General features: G+C 38.3%; 1 protein-coding gene across 1 annotated transcript in view; it reads left to right on the top strand.

The window, feature by feature from the left end:
- LRP1B (LDL receptor related protein 1B) overlaps nt 1–21,522 on the top strand; it is a 1,292,938-nt gene that overhangs the window by 1,212,666 nt on the left and 58,750 nt on the right. Inside the window, exons 81-83 of the mRNA XM_074967293.1 lie at nt 3,134–3,307; nt 5,482–5,607; nt 20,496–20,660. Coding sequence (XP_074823394.1) covers nt 3,134–3,307; nt 5,482–5,607; nt 20,496–20,660 — 465 coding nt within the window. The remainder of the gene's footprint in view (nt 1–3,133; nt 3,308–5,481; nt 5,608–20,495; nt 20,661–21,522) is intronic.

Raw genomic sequence — 21,522 nt, 5'->3', positions numbered from 1 at the left:
CCAACTGTGCCCACATATCTATTCAGGGGACACCATCACAGGGCCTAATAACATCAGCCACACTATCAGAGGCTTGTTCACCTGCACATCTACCAATGTGATATATGCCATCATGTGCCAGCAATGCCCCTCTGCCATGTACATTGGTCAAACTGGACAGTCTGTATGTAAAAGAATAAATGGACACAAATCAGATGTCAAGAATTATAACATTCATAAACCAGTCGGAGAACACTTCAGTCTCTCTGGTCACTCGATTTCTGATCTCAAAGTGACTATCCTTCAACAAAAAAACTTCGAAAACAGACTCCAACAAGAGACTGCTGAATTGGAATTAATTTGCAAATTGGATACAATTAACTTAGGCTTGAATAGAGCCTGGGAATGGTTGATTCATTATAAAAAGTAACCTATTTCCCCTTGTTTATTCCTCCCCCCTCCCCCCCCACTGTTCCTCAGATGTTCTTGTTAAACCCTGGATTTGTGCTGGAAATGACCCACCTTGATTATCATACACATTGTAAGGAGAGTGATCACTTTAGATAAGCTATTACCAGCAAGAGAGTGGGGTGGGGGGAGAGAAAACCTTTTGTAGTGATAAACACCCATTTTTTCATGGTCTGTGTGTATAAAAACATCTTCTGTATTTTCCACAGTATGCATCCGATGAAGTGAGCTGTAGCTCAGGAAAGCTTATGCTCAAATAAATTGGTTAGTCTCTAAGGTGCCACAAGTCCTCCTTTTCTTTTTATGTAATATATGTTTACATTCTGATAAAAAAAAAACTATCACTACACAACATCAGTAAAGCACATGTTCAATGGGTTAAGAACTGATTGACAGATCTCAAAAAGTAGTTGTCAGTGGTAATTATCATTGAAACAGTGTGTTTCTAGGGGGTTCCACAGGGATCATCAGTTCTAAGTCCCACGCTATTTAATGTTTATATCAATGGTATAGAAGTAAATTAAGTTTGCAGATGACACAAAGATTGGCAGAGTGGTAAATAATGATTAGGCAGTCATACAGAACTATCTGGATCACTTGGTATGATGGGCCCATTCAAACAAAATATATTTTAATACAACCAACTGTAAGGTCAAGGTCTAGGACAAAGAATGCTGACCATACCTCCAGCATGGGGTCTGTGTCCTGGAAGGCAGTGAGTCTGAAAATAATTTAGGGGTCATAGTGGAAAGGCAACTCAATGTGAGCTCCCAGTTTAATGTTGTGGCAAAAAGGGCTAATCCTTGGCTGTATCAGCAGGGGACTAGTGAGTTTGAATAGGGACATGATATTTCTTCCGTATACAGCTTTGGTGAGACCAGTACTGGATGACTATATCCAGTTCTAGTGTCCACATTTGAAAAATAATGTTGAAAAATTAAAGAGGGTGCAGAGAGGTACCTAAAAAGTTATTCAGGGGCTGGGGAAAAAATGCCTTACACTGAGAGACTTAAGAATCTCAGTCTGTTTAATTTATCAAAAAAAAGATCAAGTTGTGACTTGATTAGGGTGTATAAGTAATTTCATGAGGACCAAATGCCAAGTACTAAATACAATGCTTAATTTGTGCCAGGACTTACCAAGGCTAAGCCCCGGCACCTCTAGCCTTGGCAGCTTATAGCCCCGGCACTTCTGGCGCTTACTGCATCAGTTATGAATGTTAAAAAATTGCTTGAGCCCTGGCACCTCTTTCATTACAAATTAAGCATTGACTAAAAGGCTGTTCAGTGGAGAAAGGCATAGCATTAACCAATGGCTGAAAGCCAAACAAATTCAAATTAAAACTAAGTTACAAATTTTTAACGAGTATGATTAGCCATTGGAACAAACTACCAAGGGAAATGGTGGTTTCTGAAAGGTGATGAGTCACTCCTGTGCTCGGCTCCAGCCAATCCACAAGCCAGGAACTGGTCATGTGACTCCCAAACCAGGTATACAAGTCCCACAGGAGGAACAGCAGCTAAATGTGCTCAACGTAATGGCAGGACTTGGAACTCTCTCCTGCCTAATAATAGTAACAGACTCCCCAGGCCTTAGTCTGCTCTAGCCTTGCCCCAGGCCTGTTCCTAGTCCTACTCCAGCCCTGCTCTCACCACCGCCCTGCTCTTCATCCTGCTTCACCCTCGCTCCAACCCCACCCTAGACTCCTCTAATTCTAGCTCCGACCACTAGGCCTGACCATGTCCATCCAAGTTACTCTATCTCTTGAGGTCTTCAGGACAGGAAGCCTTTCCATAAAATATTCTCTACTCAAACACACATTACTGGGCACATTACAGGGGCAACTGGGTGAAATTCTGTGGCCTGTGTTATATAGGAGGTCAGGCTACATCATCTAATGGTGCTTTCTATCCCTGAAATGTATGAATCTGTAGTTAAACTTGGTGTTTTGGAATCCTTATGTTGTATCAATGTACTGCAGTTACAGATTAAATTAAAGGTAGTATAAATAAATAGGAATATATCTGACGAGAAAATGGTAAAACAATAGAAAACAGTACTGGAGAAATTCTTTATCAGATTAGTTTTACCCTTGCACAGCCATCATCAAGTGTACACATTTTTAATTTCATCTATTTCTGTAAGATACCGTTAAAGTATTTCAAATATGTATGATTGCATTATCAAAAACTGTAGGTTTTCTGAGAATTTTCATGACTAGACTGGTCTAACTGACATTTGGGTGGGGGTAGGGGGATGGTATTTACCAAACTACAAAGAATAGTTTCCATATAATATGACTTAGCAAGTTTCTTCCTATTTAAAAGTTAGGTGGCTCTTGTGGATGTTACCAGGACTGTTTGTATGTTAGGCTTGGCCTTCACTTAAAACTTATACCAGCATAGCTATGTGGATCAGGAAAATACCACCCACGCCCAGTGACAGAGCTATACCAACAAACCCAGCAGTGTAGGTGCAGCTATGCAGACAGAAGAGTGCTTTTGTCAGCATAGCTGACACTGGTACATTTGTCAGCATAGGCTTTGCTGGCATAAGCTCTGTAGTTTAGACATCGCCTTAGTAATAGAACCTTTTAGATTTCAACTAGAATGTTTTAACTTGTTAATACCAAAATGAAGAATATCAGTATTTGAATATGACTTTTTTCCTTCCTTCTTTCTTTAAGGGTTGCTGCATCCACATAGAATTGACATTTTTGAAGATTACATATATGGAGCAGGACCTAAAACTGGTGCATTTAGAGTACAAAAATTTGGCTCAGGTTCTGTAGAATATCTGAATTTGAATGTTGATAAAACAAAAAGTGCCTTGATTTTCCATCGCTACAAACAAATAGATTGTGAGTAAACTTATTAGTTTAAAATAGATATTTAGAAAAATAAAGTAACTAAAAACTTGTAAATGTATCGTAGTGAGGCTGAACATACAAACCATTTGTCCATATTCCCATTTATAAAGAGTAACTGAGATATTTTCATGTAACAACAAAAATTGTATATTATTCAATTCATAAAACCACTGCACTCAGCTTGTCTAAAGATGAGCATAAAAAGTCAGCAGAAAACTGGCCAAGAAATATTTCCAGTCACAATCAATTAGCTTTTTCATAATACTGATGATTCTGGTGATTGGAATGTAATTAAAAAAATATACAATGTAATTCAAGTTATTTTAACTTCATTATTACCAAAATTATGAATTCCCACTGTAACATGCCAAAAATATTTTACATTTATATGCGCCTTTCTTCCCTGAAAACTTTGCAAAAGAGATCATTCTGGAAAACACTTTAGTTACCACTGTGGAAGAAAGCAACAATTTACATTAAGCACTGAAAAAGGTTACCTAGGGAGGTTGTGGAATCCCTGCCATTGGAGGTTTTTAAGGACAGGTTAAGGTGTTTGTTAGGGTGGCCTAGGTATACTTAATCATCCCACAGCATGGGTGGATGGACTAGGTCACCTTTGAGGACTCTTTCAGCCCTACACGTCTATGATTATACAATTTAACCTTGCTACTTTTCAGAAAGCAAAAAGAATACTGTATCAAAATGAAATTGCACAAGAAAATTTTAGGTAGGCAGAAAAAAAATTCCCAAATTGGCTTAAACCATAGCAGCAAATCCAAGCCCCCTAAGTCAGTAAATTTCAGGGAACATCAACTCCAGAGCCCAACTCTGTAACTTTCGTCTATTTCTAATTTCCAATAGCAGAATTGAAATCAACCTGGAACCCAAGCTCCGGAAAAGTTGGGTTTTGGTTCTGATTTCAGGCGCAAATTTTGTGACAAGGGTCCATTTCTACTGTTTTAGTTTGTCAGCTGTTTCTATAAGCTCAACCCTGTCCATCACCAAAACTCATTTAAACATTCAATATTTACTACTAGTACCTGTTTACGTTTTGAACACCTTTCATCCTAAAGGATTTTCACGTACATACTATATACAGTTCTTTACCCATCACTGACATAAAAACCTGGCAGCTTTTTAACAATGCCCAAAATAGAAACACTACAGCTCAATATAGGACACTAAATGAATAATATGGTAGTCAACTGAAACTTCCAGAAAAATTGGATTTTCACCAGAATACTTATATGAACATCCTGCTCCTACAAAAACAGCTGGATTTTGAGATCTGCAACTCTTCGCACTTTAGTGCTTCAGGGAATGAAGGAGGATTACTCACCTGCACTGATGGTACTAGAACCACCACAAAAATCTTCCTAAATAGCTTCCTGCAACTGAGTTACTCCTCACTTGAGCTGCCAGTACAGCCTTAAGCTACAAGGGGAAGAGGTTCAATAAGGACTCACTTCCATGTAGATAGCTTGCATATGGTGCCCACTCTCATAACAGCACACCAGGAGCAGTCTGGAGTTAACCTGAGATAGTATCCCAAATATTCTAAATCAGCATCTGTTCTCCCCTCTCCTCCATCCTCTGCCCCCACAAGCAACAGCCGTAGCCAGGGGGTGGACTAAAAGAGACTGGAATCATGAAGGATTGGGGTACCGAGGAATTGGCTAGGGAAAGATATATGGTGGTATTGAGAGGAAAAACAAAAGGGGATCTCAACATACAAACTTGCTTAGAACTGCCTAGAGCCACCCTTTTTGTTTAGAATGAATTGGTTACGTTTATATAGGGGAAAACCACAAAAAATTATTTCTCTAGCCTCCCAGAGTCCTAAGACTCACCCTGGCAAAAGGTTCCATAAAGATTGTTAATGATCAGAAGCAGTGAGGGCACCAGTTTTGCATTTCATTCGAAAGCCAGCATACCCAAGCGCATAATGTCACATAAAAACATGCTGGAATATTGGTTCAATACTAATTCAGTGGGACAATATACAGAATTTCCAACACTACTTCCTACAGCAGCTAAGTTTCAATGGGGATTTCACAGAGTGTAAATTAGAATTGAATTTTGCATACGTGCTTCTTCATTAGTTCTGTTTCTGGAAACAATGTAACTGCAAAATTTTAATATGTTTTTTTTTCATCCTTAAACAGCACCTAATCCTTGTTTGGACTTGACATGCGAGTTTCTCTGTTTACTCAACCCTTCTGGTGCAGCTTGTGCATGTCCAGAAGGGAAATCTTTGATTAATGGAACATGCAGTGATCTGAGCCTTTCAGGTGGGTATTGGACATTGGTTAACAGATTGAACACAAGAAATAAGAATAACGATCAGTGTTTATGTCCTGGCAAAAGGCTAATAGAGAAGTGTTCCAAAACACTGTGATGTTTTACAATATATTTACTAATGATGTGGAACAGAAAGTAAATAGTGGAGTAGCAAAATTTGGAGATGACACAAAAATATTTACGTTGCTCAAACAAAAGAGTTACCAAACCTAGATGGGTGAACAGTAAAATGGGAGATTATATTAGTTGTTGACAAATGAAAGGTAATACAAATTATAAAGAATAATTTGAACTACTCAAAAGCATTGCTGGGTTCTCAGTTAACTGTTAATCACTCTTAAAAAAGGCCTAAAAGACCATTAGTGTGGCTAGCTCAAAGAACACCTCTGCTCAGAATCCAGCAGTGGTAAAAAAGCAATAGCATATATAAAGAAAGACATAGCAAATAAAACTGAAAACACTGTTAGAGAATCATAGATATGTAGGGCTGGATGGGAATGTGAGATGTCAGCAAGTCCAGCCCTCTGCTCTGAGGCAGGACCAAGTAAACCTAGACTATCCCTGACAAATGTTCATCTAACTAGTTCTTTAAAACCTCCAGCGATGAGGATTCCACAATCTCCCTTGGAAGCCTGTTCCAGATCTTGACTAGCCTTATAGTTAGAAAGTTTCTTCCTAATAGCTAACCTAAATCTCCCATGTGGCAGATAAAGCCAAATACTTCCTGTCATATCTTTAGTGGACATGAAGAACAATTGATCATTGTCCTCTTTGTAACAGAACATAACATATTAGAAGACTGTTATCAAGTTCCCCCCTCAGTGTTCTTTTCTGAAGACTAAATGTAATGCCAACAGACCCCAGTTGTCGGCAGGCAGGATCGAACCTGGGACCTCGGGATCTTAGTGCATGAGCCTCTACCACATGAGTTAAAAGCCACCTGGCTGTTCGCTAAAGTTGTAGAGCAGACTCATTTTCTCTCTCTCTCTTCAAGTGGTCTCAGTGCCACTAGATGGGACAGGACACCACATCCAGAAGGTGTGTGGGTTGCATAAACATGCCCATTTTTTTAATAACTTTTCCTCATAGGTCAGGTTTTCTAAACCTTTCTCAATTTTGTTGCTCTCCTGTGCCCTCTCTCCAGTTTGTCCACATCTTTCCTAAAGAATGATGCCCAAAATTGGATGAGACCTCACCAATGTTGAGTACAGTGGAATAATTACCTCCCCTCTCTTACATATGACATTTCTGCTAATATACCTGAGAATATCAGCCTTTTTCACAACTGCATCACACTGATGACTCATTCAATTTGTGATCCACTATAATCCCCAGATCCTTTTCAGCAGTGCTACCACCTAGACAGTTATTCCCCACTTGGTAGTTGTGCATTTGATTTTTCCTTCCAAAATGAAGTACTTTGCACTTATCTGTATTGAATTTCACCTTGTGGATTTCAGATCAACTCCCCAGTTTGTGAAGGCTGTTTTGCATTCTAATCCTCTCCTCCAGTGTTTTTGCAGTCCTCTCAGTTTGGTGTCATCTGCAAATATTATAAGCGTACTCTCTGCTCCATTTTTCAAGTCTTTTAGAAAAATATTGAATATTACCAGATGCAAGACTGGCCCGTATGGGGTCCCACAAGCTGTGTCCTCCCAGTCTGACAGTGATCCATTGATAGCTAATCTCTGAGTACAGTGTTTCAGCCAGTTGTGCACCAACCTCATAATAATTTCATCTAGATCACAAGAAAATGGACTTGCTGATATGGTAATTCCTGTATTCCTATTAGATTCTAGGAAAAGAAAGTATGTCACTTGTAAAATTAGTGTTTATCCATTGAATATGAGTTATTTTTAAAACATTATCTACCCATGAATGCAGAGAAAAAGTAGCCGAGTGTATTTATAATCTCTCCTGCCTAGCCAGAATTTCCTATTTAAAAATTTAGGATACAAATTGTATTCTTCTGAAGAATTACATTGTTTGAGTAATACCATTTTGATAACTGTTTCACAGACAAGATGAACAGTACTCTCGCTGTACAGAAGAGAGCGCTAAAATATTAAAATAAAAGTTATTGTCATGGTATTTTAGGCCGGAAGAAGCAAGTATCAAAAATGGCACAAGAAACTTGTTTTCCTGAGAATTCAGCCCCATATTAGCACATGCAAGGAATTCAGAAGGTTGATAGCTTTCAAACTTTTGAGTCCTTAACAAAATTATCAGAATCTTTTAATCTTTTGAGATTCATCAATCACAGATTAGGATTTCCTGTGAACATGAGAAATCAAAATGTGCTCGTAGCAGAACTTTAAATATTTATAATTCTAGGTCTGTTAATATAAAGGATCGAGAATTTTGGGGAGTTCACCAGTTACTAAATCACCCAAATAGAAATTTTGATATTAAGTCACACAATTCCAAATTTATTCTACCAAATATCGAAAAGTCAAACTAATATAGCGATTTAGAAGTGTTTATGAAGTGAAACCAGTAAAACTATCCAATTTAGCTGTGTTTTAGTTCCTGTTCAAGAAAACTACACTTACTAGCAGTAAGGGTAAAACAACAGCACACAGGTTACTGCAGGGATTGGCAACCTTTGGCACACAGCCCGTCAGGGAAATCCACTGGCGGGCTGGAATGGTTTGTTTACCTCCAGTGTCCGCAGGTTTGGCTGATCGCAGCTCCCACTGGCCGTGGTTCACTGTTCCAGGCCAATGGGGGCTGTGGGAAGCGGCAGCCAGCACATTCCTCGGCCTGCACCGCTTCCCGCAGCCCCCATTGGCTTGGAACGGTGAACCGCAGCCAGTGGGAGCTGTGATCAGCCAAACCTGCGGACGCTGGTGGTAAACAAACCGTCCCGGCCCGCCAGCAGATTTCCCTGATGGGCCGCGTGCCAAAGGTTGCCGATCCCTGGGCCACAGTATACATCTAACTAATTCATCTCTTTGTTTAGATAGAGTACAAGGTATGTAAAATAGGTCATAGCCATGCAGCTACATGAGTATTATCTCTTACATTTACTACATTATGCTATTTGGTTGGTGTAGAAAATATGTACTTAAATACTATTGCCCCTGGGCTAAGCAGTGGTCAAGTTTGTGGCCTTACAACAGGTCATTTTGTGTTGTTGGATGGGAACTGACGTCATAACCAAATACATTGTAAAATGTTTGTTCATACTCTGTATGCTTTCTTACCTACACTATATACATGAGTCCAGTTACTGTTAGACCAAAATGGACCAAACCTCACATAGACAACTTTGGATACCCCAGAGCAATATCCCTGAACAACCACTAAGAATTGCTACCTCCATTGCTCCTCCAGGCATCATACTGTTTGCCCAACTGACACAATATGTTCCACTTCTGACTACCTCTCACTCTTAAGTCAGGAGCCAGAAAAGCAGCAATAGAATCGTGCTGGGCAGATTCAGTAGTGCTCAGCTGATTCATTACAATATTTTAATACATTACAATTATTTATTACAATATTTCTAAAAGATAAACATAGAAGGCCTTAATATTATATTTAATATTGAAATTTAAGTATTGACAAATTACATTAAAGGAATGCTATTCTTTCTTTGGTGTCTGGGAGTAACGTGCATCTGTAATTTCAGTAATTAACCCAAATTTACTGAACAACTGAGAGAATATACTTTAGTGAACAACTGAGCTACTAGGAAAGATGTTGTCACAAGACAAAGATTTGAAGTCTGCTAGAGTTGCATTTCCACAAATCTATTTGGGCTGTCCACAGCATAATGGATGTAGATATATATGGAGAAGTGCCCTGTTCACTGAATTTTCAATAACTGAAGACTTTTGAGGGATCCATTACTTCAAATGGCTTCCCACACTTGCACTATCTATAATTTCTTTATAAATTGCTGAGTAACTCTTTCTTTGTATTCTGATTTCAATTTAGATTCATTAGTTCTGGATTATTATTCTTTTGAGTGTTTTCATTTGCCCATTTAAGGTGGCAGCTTAAATTGCATCTGAAATACACAGAACTTAACTAAGGATTACTGCATGTATATCTATGATCTATTTTGACATGGCTAAAATACTCTGAAGTAGATTTTAAAATTTGTGTTTTCATGGCTGAAGAGTACATTTACAGCACAGGTCTTAGTTTGGTGAAATTAGAATTCTAACTGTACACAGATTTTTGCATGAGTTGTGAAGAAGGTAAGCTCATTTCCTTTTGAATAATGTGCAGCATGGAGACAAAAGAAGAGTGCTTGAAATGGCCAACCAACTTCTGGGACTCTGTAGTCAGTTTCCATAGTGGGTTTTGATGAGGAACTACAGAGTACATATGAAGCATTCCAAACAGCACACATTCTCATTATTAAAAGCTTTTATTATATTACCCTCATTTTGGTGAGATGTAATAGAAGTCAATACCCCTGAAACAGCATTTCCTTTCTGGCTTTGCTGCCAAAATCCTCCAAGTACAGCACATTGATCCTGTGTTAGAAGAAAGGATTATATAATTATGTTTTTGTCTGTATTTCTTCTGTAATGTCCTGATCTGACGTTAATAGAAAGACTCCTGTTAATTTAAAAGGGCTTTGAATCAGGCCCTAAAAGAACAGAATCTAACAGCTTTTAGTCAGAATCCTCACTTGCTGTGCAACATTGTATACATATAAAAATAGGCTGTCTTCATTTTGTTGCTATTTGTTTTTCTGTTGTTGGTCAACCTTAATAATACAGTGACTGTAACTACACTATAGTTACATTACACATTCCACTAAGGGACTTACGCTTTCCAATGCTGAACAGTACTGTGCTTACTGTTAGCCACCTAGAAAATCACAGGAACAAACACTGCAATCCACAGAGACTGAGTTAGGTGCTTAGGTGCCTTATACAATGAAATGAGACATAGGCAACTAAGAAATGCAATCCACAAAAGCCTAAGCTAGCCAACAGAAGATGCCAAAAAGAGGGGTTTGTCCTAAGCCCTGACTATCTCTTGGAGATAAGCACCTATCTCTGCTTAGTAATCCATGAACAGGAACCCCTTTCTTGGGGTCAGGAGGCTTTAGATGCCTGTTGAGATAATTTGCCCTACAAATTTGTCCTCATTGTGAGCTCAACTGTAATAAGTATGCAAAGTTCATAAGATGTCACAATAACCTATAATAATAAATGTTGGAGGGAAAGGATATGGAAGGGAGACAGACAGACTAAATTAATCCAAACAAAAAGACCTATTGATATAACTCAAGGAATGTGTTAAGATCATGCTTGGTGAACAAGAAAAGCATGGAACAGAAATCAGTGAACCAAAAGTGGTGTGTTGGAAAGTAGGCCTAATTAGTGGACAAAATAATGAGAGGATGGGCTATTCCATCCACCATTCCCTTTGGGGGTCCTTAAAGAAAGAGGTTTGGGGGAGAAAAATTGGCTATTGGAGTGAGCTTCACTATCATGGCTACCATTCTCCCTGTCTCTTGGGACTCTGGGTCTTTGTTGTCCTAATCCTGAGAGATGTCCTCACCAGGCCAGAGAGAAGGACCCAGATAATATTGCCATCTCTGCTGAGTCCAGATGAATCCCAAATACCCCCTGAGGTGAAACAGGATTGAAGTTTTAACAGCAAGAGCAACAATACCAGCTCCAGGCCATCTCAACAAAATTCTTTCCCCCTGCAATAGAATGATTATCACCATCTTTGATACCACTTAAGTGACTGTCAAACAAGGGTTGTTGTTTTTTTTTCTTTCTAAAACTGTCTCCAGCTAAAAGGAACAACAGTCATTCTCTTTCTCTGGCTCAATAAATATTTAGTATTTGTTCACAGGGGACCAATCACTGGGCAGAGAGAGCATGTGATAATGATTTAGTAGCCCAGTGATTAAGGCACCCATCCGGGAGGTGGGAGACTCAACGTCCAGTCCCCCTGCTCCAATCACTATTTCTCTAACGTGAACACCTTCAACAGGAGAGCCTGAGGGACCCCTACATGAGACTATCCATAGGTCATTGGTTAGAACATTCCCCTGAAAGGTAGGCCACCTGTGTTCAAATCCCTTCTTTCTATCAGGCAGAGGTGAGAATTGAATCTGAGTCTCCCACATCCCAAACCACTGGGCTAAATGTTATAATGTGGGAGGCAGCACCACAAGCAGAGTTTGAATGGGACCTGATCCAATAGGTGGCTTCTGCACAAACCTACCAGATAGGGCCCCACACTTGATTTACACGGACGAACACCTATCTTCTCCAGGTTCATAAATTGCTCTGGGACTTAGGTGGGAAATAGGTATTCAGACACCTCGGAATGAGGCAGCAGTGTGCATAGGTGGAAACATAGGTGCTGAGGGAACTTTTACGCTGAACATGTGGGCGCCGAGTGACATTAGGCACCTACGGAGTTCAACAGGATTTCTGTGGATTGCAGTGGAGCCTAAAACTGGGTCTTAGGCACCTATATCTGAGACTTAGATTTTTAGGTGCCTGAGTTCTTTGGTGGATCAGGAACCATTAATTCATACAACTGAATAGTTAACCACATGACTGAATTACTTATTATTACCTCTTTGGTGGTGGTCTTAATATATACACTATTAGAAGCTATGTATACTAACTACATTATATTGGTATGGTAATTATTTTCAGTGATATAGTGAACTTTCCAGTTATCTGAATTCATAGTAATTACATGTATCAAAAAGCATGCATGTATCAAAAAGCAGTGATTGCACTGTGATGTTTAACTATACCATAATTCCAATGATACTACTATCCAGTGTGACCATTGGTTTTTTGTACAGCACTTGGATGATTATCATCAGGTGTAATATGAACATGTGGGAAAGGAGCTAATGACGTTTCAGTAATTTAATGGACTACCAAAACCACAAGTTCTCCATAGTGAAAATGGGCTGGTTATCTACAGCCATCAGTGCACCTAAAGCAGTGTGATCTATTATATTTGTTTCTGGGGAATTAATGTTTCAAGACCTCCTTCTGGCTGAACACACTTTGAGACGTTCCTGGCTGAGGTTGTATGGTTATTCTAAACAAATGACACTCCCTCATTTTAGCTGCTCAGACCTCATTTGTACAAGCTTTCGTATGGCTAATGTGAAGTACCCTACTGCTTTGCCCTAGAGATTGTGGCTTTGCGCAACTGGTGTTTTCGCTTTTTCTTCATTCATTTCATCCCAGAAATCGTCAAAATAGATGTCATTACTCAAGCTCTGCCTCACTGGGTTTTGTTTTTTTTCATAGAATTCTACATAGCAGTTATTAGCATTGAGATGTCATAATAGCATGGATCCATTGATCTGTTTTTTCTTTATAAACACTGTACAATGAATTCTGAACATTGACTTCTCAATAGATTTGTGTACAAACTGAATGCATATTGCACATTTCTCCTTATTGCTAATTAATTATCCTATAATTGAAAAGTATATATTTGGGACCTTTACAGCTCTTTACAATCCACTGTCTTTTTTTGCTGATATCTGTTACAATTGATTAGTATTCTGAATGTATCTAATATTTTAGTAACAAAATCAAAAACATTTCATATCCAGTTCTTTCTTACTCTTGGAGAAGGGTTCAGCTGATCTCTCAAGTAGTTAATTACAATTGATAGAGTACAACTTTGTTTCTAATTTATGTATTGACAAAAGCAGACCTGTTTTTCTGTTTCAAAGGTAAGCTATCGTTTTCAGATGGATTGAACATTGCTTCAGTTTCCAAAAGAGAGTGCTGGATTTGCATTAATTATGTTTATTCATTGTATAGCACAATGAAACTAAAAATGTGCCAAAAAGATGAAAGTTTAAATTTCAATACATAGATTTGCACTGGAAGAAAGTTGTATGTAGGTCTTCCATCTGAACAAACACTAGTAATGGAAACTTTACATGAATTCCATATTCCTAATTTGAACATTTACCAGTTACATTTAAAATACAGAATGTGCTTTCTTGGCTGCTTGAAAAGTTTCAGTAAAAACTGCAAAGATTCAGATTGAAATGTTCAATGTGTGCCACATTTGTGTTTTCTTTCATATTTTCAGCTTTTCATGTTGCAAACAGCACAGTGAGCATACTTATAAAGCTATTTCTGTTTTGAAAGATTCTACTGGTTTGAGGCATGCTACCTATATTTTAAAAGGAGAATATACCACTGGAACTGGTAATATAAGTTCAAGCACTGTCAACCGTTTTTTGTTTGGTTGGTTTTTGCCTCAGTTTGCCACCTTTTCTGGCCTTCTCTTTCACTTTGGGCTGTAAAATACAATTCTGATTTTCTCTGAGATCACGCAGAAATGCTTGCTCATAACTTCCCCCTCTCTCTTTAAGATGGCAGAGCAGGCTAACAGGAATATTTTAAAATCAAAAATGTTCTATTTGTGAAGTGGATTCAACAGTCTTCAAAGGGAAAGTTGTGTTTGCAGCTTGCAGATAGGCTGTGTCAGATATCAGGACTAGATTCCAGACAAATGCAGCCCTAGAGAGTACTCCCCAGAGCAGAAAGGGCTCTTCAGCAGGATAGAAAAGATCACAATGCTTTGGCATAAGGCAGTGGTTCCCAAACTTGTTCCGCCGCTTGTTCAGGGAAAGCCCCTGGCGGGCCGGGCCGGTTTGTTTACCTGCCACGTCCGCAGGTTCGGCCGATCGCGGCTCTTAGTGGCCTTGGTTCGCTGCTCCAGGCCAATGGGAGCAGCTGGAAGCGGCAGCCACTACGTCCCTCGGACCGCACCGCTTCCAGCAGCTCCCATTGGCCTGGAGCAGCGAACCGCAGCCACTGGGAGCCGCAATCAGCCAAACCTGCAGACGCGGCAGGTAAACAAACCGGCCCGGCCCACCAGGGGCTTTCCCTGCACAAGCGGCGGAACAAGTTTGGGAACCACTGGCATAAGGCTATGAAACCCTTTAATCTACTTTGCCACTTTCCCAGCTGAGTGACAAACTGCACATTTTTCTCAAGAGTAAGCAAGAGACTAAAATTTCCTTCCATTTCCTGAAATGAGTTCTCTCCTCCTTGGAGAAAGATGTGGGAATCCTTCCTCCTCCTCCTCCCCATAATGTAGTTCATTAAGCTGTTACTACGGAGGCCTATCCACCTGTTTGGTGTCTTCCAGCCCAGGGGATGAGCACAGAGCCATGTTTCCTAAGAGTTGAAAGCACGTAGCAAAGAAGAACATTTCTCCCTTCCATTAGAGGACTGTAGTCCCAAACACCCAAAAAGCTGAAAATGTCTAAAAAGTCCAAAAAGTTTTGTACTACTGCGTCCTCAAATGTTTCATCTATGGGGAAAGGTCGACTCTTTACTCTCAGTCAGAGAAAACTGGCAAAGATCAGCACAAGCGATTTTGTGCCTTGAGCTTTCTGAGAAAACATGTCGCAAGGTTCATAACACAAGAAGCGTGCAGCGAAATCAAAAGGAAGAACGGAAGAAAAAGTATCCAAGTAAATACTTTTCTTCCAAATTAAAGTCAGAGGAAACTATGTCAGTCTATTCTTTCTTTGAAAAAAATAATAAGATCTAACTTAGAAAATCCATGCAATAACAACAAAATAAATTGCCATACTGAAATACTGTAAAATTATAGGGTCTAGAACCTTTTTCTTCCATTCCTTAATTAAATAGATGATTAATTCTTTGAATAGAACTTTTTTCCCATAAAAGGTTCAAGAAACAAGAAAGTCAAGGGCACTTTAAATTGGGACTCTGAAACATATTCAGCATCCTTCAAAGAAGCCCTGAACAAAATTTGATCTGTACCGGATGGTAGTAACCTATGTAACAATGAAGAACAAAACCATATAGATTTGCATCAGCAGGCTTCAAGGAAAGAAGAGCTTTTTCAATGGACAATGAGACAATGAAAGTCATAATCTTCACAGAAAATCACCTATCTGAATATCATTAGTGCATATCAGACAAACAGAAGGCAGAGTGGTTCAGCATGGAAACAGAAAATCACACAGAGCTCTTGCTGAACTTTCAAGTCTTCTTATAAAAAGAAGATACCTTTGAAGCATCACAATCTATCTGCCAACAAGTTAAAACACTCCATGCTTCTCAAAGGAAAAATACATCAGAGTCCTGGGAGTGGGCAACCTATCTCATCCCTGGCCCTAATATGGAGTTACTTCAACTCTTAATATCAGCATCAAATAAAAATAGTATAAATCAAGCATAGTCTTCATAACTTGAGTGGCTGAGGAGGCCTTGATTCTCTGTCCGAATTAGAGATGACCTTGGTTCCTCCTTGACAGTGGTTAAGCTGTGCAGGCCTCCGCACCAGGGACCCCTGCACCATGCAGCCTCAACCTCACTCTTGAAAGAAGTATGTTCACTGAATCAGATTATTCTCATTAAATCACTGAGATTCTCTTCATTTACTGATGTTCCACTACTCTGAAAATCTATATGTCGTCTGCAAAAAGAAAAAAGAAGACAGCAAAGAAGATGACGATGACAAATCACTATCCAGGATCCAGGAGTTTAAGCTGTTCTACAGATCCTTTAGGATGAGATCTTGAAGCACGCATCTTCTGGTTTCTGCAGATAGCCAGGTTTACCTAATCCACTTTACAAAATCATTTTATCTCAGTAGAAGGTAACACATTTGGTCATTCAACCCTTTTTTTTGCTTCTTTTGAACCATCTCACTTATAGATCCTTATTTTCTATCATTCAAAACTGCTTCCTCATAACTAGCCTCCCCAAGGCAAATATTCAAAATTGCACTCAGTGGAAGTATCCTACTGTATTTTACAGAGTTAAAGTTGTTGTTATTTCATATTGTGTGTTATGATAAATATGCATGTCTCTACATTTGATAAAAATAATTTGTTAGTTTATTATGAAGACAGCATGTTTTTATTACATTTCTGTTAAGAGTTTTGTAAATGATGTTACATACATTGTTTGTCCTTAGCAATGTTAATTTTGTTGTTGTGTTTCAGAGATACACATCCTTTTTGTATGTGTGTTCAGGTTTAATAAAGATTGAGTTTGTTACATTTTAAATAATTGGGTTGGACGGGTCACTAAATTATTAAGTTCAAAGAATAAGTGGTGTTGACCAAACTAATAATGGCTCGTGAGCAGATCTGTATTCCTGATCCAGCAAAGAATTTAAGCATGTGACTGTTCACATACTAAAGTTAAGCTTGAATTTAAATGCTTTGCTGGATTGGGTCCTCAATGTGCAACTGACATAATACGTACACTCACTACATAGCTAAATTAGCTAGGTATCTGTTTGCATCCCAGCTTTTACTTTCAACATTAATAGGTATTACAGAATAATTATAGATGACTGTGTCAGAACCAAGCTTAGAACTCAAGACTCTTGACTTCATAGTCCCTACCCATTTGTCAACAATGCCTTCCATCCAAGTCATTAAATCTGTCTGTGCTTTACTTACTTCATTTGGAAAAAATGTGACTATTAATAATGCTTTGCACTTACAGAGCTTTTTTCTTTTGTAGCTTTCAGTGCTTTTATTCAAATGAATAGGTTTATTGAAAATCAATTGGACTTCTGCTCCTCTATCATTGGGTGCTTAAAAACTTCCCCTCTCCTACCCTGATATCTCAGTTATCTTAAATACAGAGCACCTTGTACGTCTGGTACTGTTGTGTAGTGAGAAAGTTATGGGTCTTCCATCTCCTTGTTTTGCCATAAACTTTCAATGTAATTTTTAGGAAGCACATAACTCTTTGTTCCTCTGTTACCCCTCTGGAAATGGATCTGTATTAATTTCCCCCGATCCGAGGAATTATTTTGATTGGGAATTGAAGGAGGATAAATTTTACTGGGGGGCAGGGGGATTTCTTGCATTTTTCAGAAGTAGTCTGGGCCAAAGACCTCAATGACAAACATACTCTGTTGTCTTTTTTTCCTGATGGCTACACTGATAGAGAATCATATCAAGTAAAAAGACCATAAATGACTTTTTGATTTTTCTAAGGAGAAAACAAGCAGGATTTTACGTGCATGGCTGATTAAAACCCATTAGCCCTTCATTATGTGTTATACTGAAGCCAAAAGAGAGAGAATCCTTCTTTTGCTCCCCTTGAGATGACCTTTCCCTATGTTCCATCATTCTTTCTTTTAGGATCTCAGGGCTTGATTCTTCCCCATGATGTAGCAGACTGAGAGAGAGAGAGAGAGATCACGATAAATAATAGAAAGTGAATGACTTCATAATTTCCTTATTTCAATGTCTTATTTCAATCTGACCCACCCACATTTTTACAAACAATTAAGTCTTTGATTTCCATTCTTTTTAGGGAGTAGTACACATAGGGTTTTTTTTCTTTAAAAGAGAAAGAAGAGTGGAAGAGAGAGGAGACACAGTAATGTATATTTATACCTATATAAGTAGTTCACAGAATAACGTGCAAATAATGGAGTTTTGAATTTCCTAGCAGTATCATAAAATTAAAAGCTTGTTTTCGGTCACACTGAAAACACTTTTTTTTTTCCAAAAAAGTGAAAGAAAAAAATTCATACCAAATGAAACATCTTGTTCAGCCTGAAGTGCAACTTGTCTTTTGAGAATTTTTAATGTTTAATTTTTAAAAGAAAATTAAAGGAAATTTCAAAATAAAAAGTTGCTTTGAATTGAAAAATTGAAATATTTTATTATTTTTAGTTTTTTCCAACTGAAAGAGTCTGCATAAATTCTTGAAATGTTTCAGCTTCACCATATTTGCATTTTTCACCAAAAAAAGCTTCCAGAGTTTGGAATCCTTGCATATGCAGGTGGATTATTACTCTGTGCTCCAAATAGTAAACACATTAATTATGTTCCTAATTTATCTGCTTCAAGTGATTTGTCTTTTGTCATTAATTTAAATAACAGAATATAAACCTTAGCATAAACTTTCTTCTGAGCTTCGCTATTCCAAGTTTTTGCCCCCCACATGATCCTTCTGTTCAAGCCTTCATTTCCTACCAACCCAGAAACATTGTCAGGCTCTCTTATATCCTGATTACGGTTGATAAGATTCACCTGATCTGAGTCAGGAAGAATAATTTTGCATCTTAACTTAGGTTTCTAGCCTCTAACATCAAGGCTACTTGTTTAAAAAGTCCTACATTCCTACATGGGGTTGTAGAACTCTGCCACTCTGTTACATCTTGAAACCCTACTTTTAATATTTCTAAATTAGTAAAATCCAAAATTGTTATAGCTTTGCTGGTTAATAATTATATAAAATCATATTAACATTCTTGAACGAACTTATTTTATAAAGAAAATAAATTGATTAGGAATATTGGATTTTTATATTTTTCTGTGTGTTTCTATGGGGACCTATTAAATCCAGCATCATAGTATTATTTTAATAATTGCTCTATTTCTGATGACATCAGCTATAACCAAAATAAAGGAAAATGTTTCCTTTTCCTCTTATTTTTTCAAAACACACAATTGTCCCTTAGTTATTATACATGTGCAAACCAGTGAGATTGCAAAAGTTTAACTGAGTTCCATATTTGATCCAATAAATTAGTACTATTTTTGTGGACATTTTCATGTGGCATGTGCATCTCAGTATGAACAAAGAAATACACTTTGAACTGTATGAAAGAATGTATTAAAGGATTTCCATCTTAATCCATTCAAATTATCCAATCCTAGAGTAATCTAGAAGAAACAGAAACCGTTGTTATATATTGTTTTAGCTCCAAAACACTAATCTTGGGAAACATCTATATTTCTGGTGGACATAATACTGAATTCTTCCTGGAGATTTGTGACATCCTTTTTCTTAAAATGGACACTTCTGCAATTGTAGGCCAAGATTGAAATGCAGGAATAGACAGACATTTTAATTAGTTCAATTTCACATGATCCATTTTGTAAGCAATGGAAAGATAGCCCAAACTGGATTTGGAAGCTGTCTGGATATTTAAGCAACCTAACGATTATAATTATTTGAACTTTTCAGCATCGTATACATGATATTCTACAGTTGATTTCTTCTTGATGTCATTGAATGTTTTGTGCATTGAAACAGACATAAATATATTAATTTCTTGACATGTTCTGATGCTGTTACCAAAGTAGGCACCACTATAATGGAAGACAGTAGGTTTATGCCTGAGCTGAATTGGGCTTCAAGAGTATTATTATTTATGTTACATAGTGCCTAGGGCCTAGTGAGAATGGGCTACACACTGTACAAACAGAGAAGTAGGCAGGCCCTTCCCCAAAAAGATTACAATTTAAATAGCCAAGACAAAGAGTAGGGGAAATGAATATATGAAGAGACTGCTGTTTGCAAGTGTAAAGTGATTGTCTCTAAACATGTTAGTTCTGCATGTTGGGGGGAGGGTGGGTTGGGGGAGGCATAAAGGATAGACTAGGATAGGGGTAATCCATTATTTTATTGTCAAGGTCCAAATGTCTTGTTAAAGGTATAGTCAAAGTCCAAACTCCAGAGAAAATAACACTAAAATAATGATGATAATAATAATAAGTAAATAAAAAGATTTTATGGCTCATTCAAAAATGTGTGGTGGTCCAGATTTGGCCCGCAGTCTGCCTATTGACTACCCTGGCTAGAGGGTTTGGTTTGTTTTTAAATCCTTTGGGTGGGGTTGAGTTAGGAGTCTATTAGCTGAACAGAAAGACAGGCAGAGAGGACATAGAAAGGAAAGAGTTAAGAGGGCTAGGGGAAGAGTGCAGGAGGGCAAGCCAGGTGACATAGGAGAGTATAGTTTTCCCAAGTCCCCCGATGGAAACTAAATTCTGATTCTGCAGCCCTTACAATGGAAGTATTCAAATGAGTAATCATTTTCTCTGATTATTTGAAATAGAATTTTTGAAAAGCCCAGTAACCTTTATGAATTTTTACTACAGAGGATACATGTAGACTGTCTTGTGAAAATGGAGGAAGATGCATTATGAATGAGAAGGGTGATTTAAGATGTCACTGTTGGCCAAACTATTCTGGAGAAAGGTGTGAAACCAACCACTGTCACAATTACTGTCAAAATGGAGGAACTTGTGTAGCCTCTGCTCTTGGTAAATATTTGCATGCATCTTCTATACTTTTATCTTGACTGAAATGTTTCGATTTATTCTACACATGTACCCAATTTCCGCCCCCCCTTTTCCTTGAACTATTTGTTGTAACCTTTTAATGGATTTCAAAATTTCTATCCACACATAAAGCCTCTCCTCCTCAACTTGGTTTTTAAAACCTACTACAAATCCCTTACATTATATAAACCCTGTCTGTCTTGTTAGGATAATGCCATAATAGGGTTCTTTAATTGGAGGTAGGGCTTTTTCCATGATCGCTGCTTTCTCCTGCTGCTCTCATCAGAGTGCTGGGCACTTGACCACCCCGCTTTGCACAAGATGGAGCTTTTCCTCTACCCCATAAAAGATCATCATCATGCTGACCTCTACATTGTTTTACACCAATGCTTCTCTTGGCAAGAGGAATGAAAACACTTCCCTTTATTAAATATGAAACAGACATTTGAGACAATATCCAAAGCCTGCAGCTTTGGTACAGGTAACCTGCTGTTTGTATAACATGCTAGTCAGGATGGTATGGAATTGTGCATTCAAGCCACAAGTCTTGCTCCTTCTGACCCCAGGGCAAGATTGGCTTCTCTGCAGCCATAAGTCTAAACTCCTCCTCATCTCTCAATCATGTCTCATCACCATGTATGGCATGTGTCCATGATATAACCTCTAAATATTTGAAAAAGGTGACACTTCATTTTGGATTCATTTAACATGTTTATTACTCTGTGTGTGTGTGTGTGTGTGTGTGTGTGTCTGTCTACTGCAGCTAATTTCTAAAAATTCTCTAGTTTCCTAGCCACCTTGGGCTTGCTGGAATTGTCCCCTTCTTTCTTTTTCACCACTCCCA

This window comes from Natator depressus, chromosome 11 (assembly GCF_965152275.1).
Source record: "Natator depressus isolate rNatDep1 chromosome 11, rNatDep2.hap1, whole genome shotgun sequence".
Lineage (NCBI taxonomy): Eukaryota > Metazoa > Chordata > Testudines > Cheloniidae > Natator > Natator depressus.
Note: the sequence above shows the minus strand (reverse complement) of the source record. Positions and strands in the feature narration are given on the sequence as shown.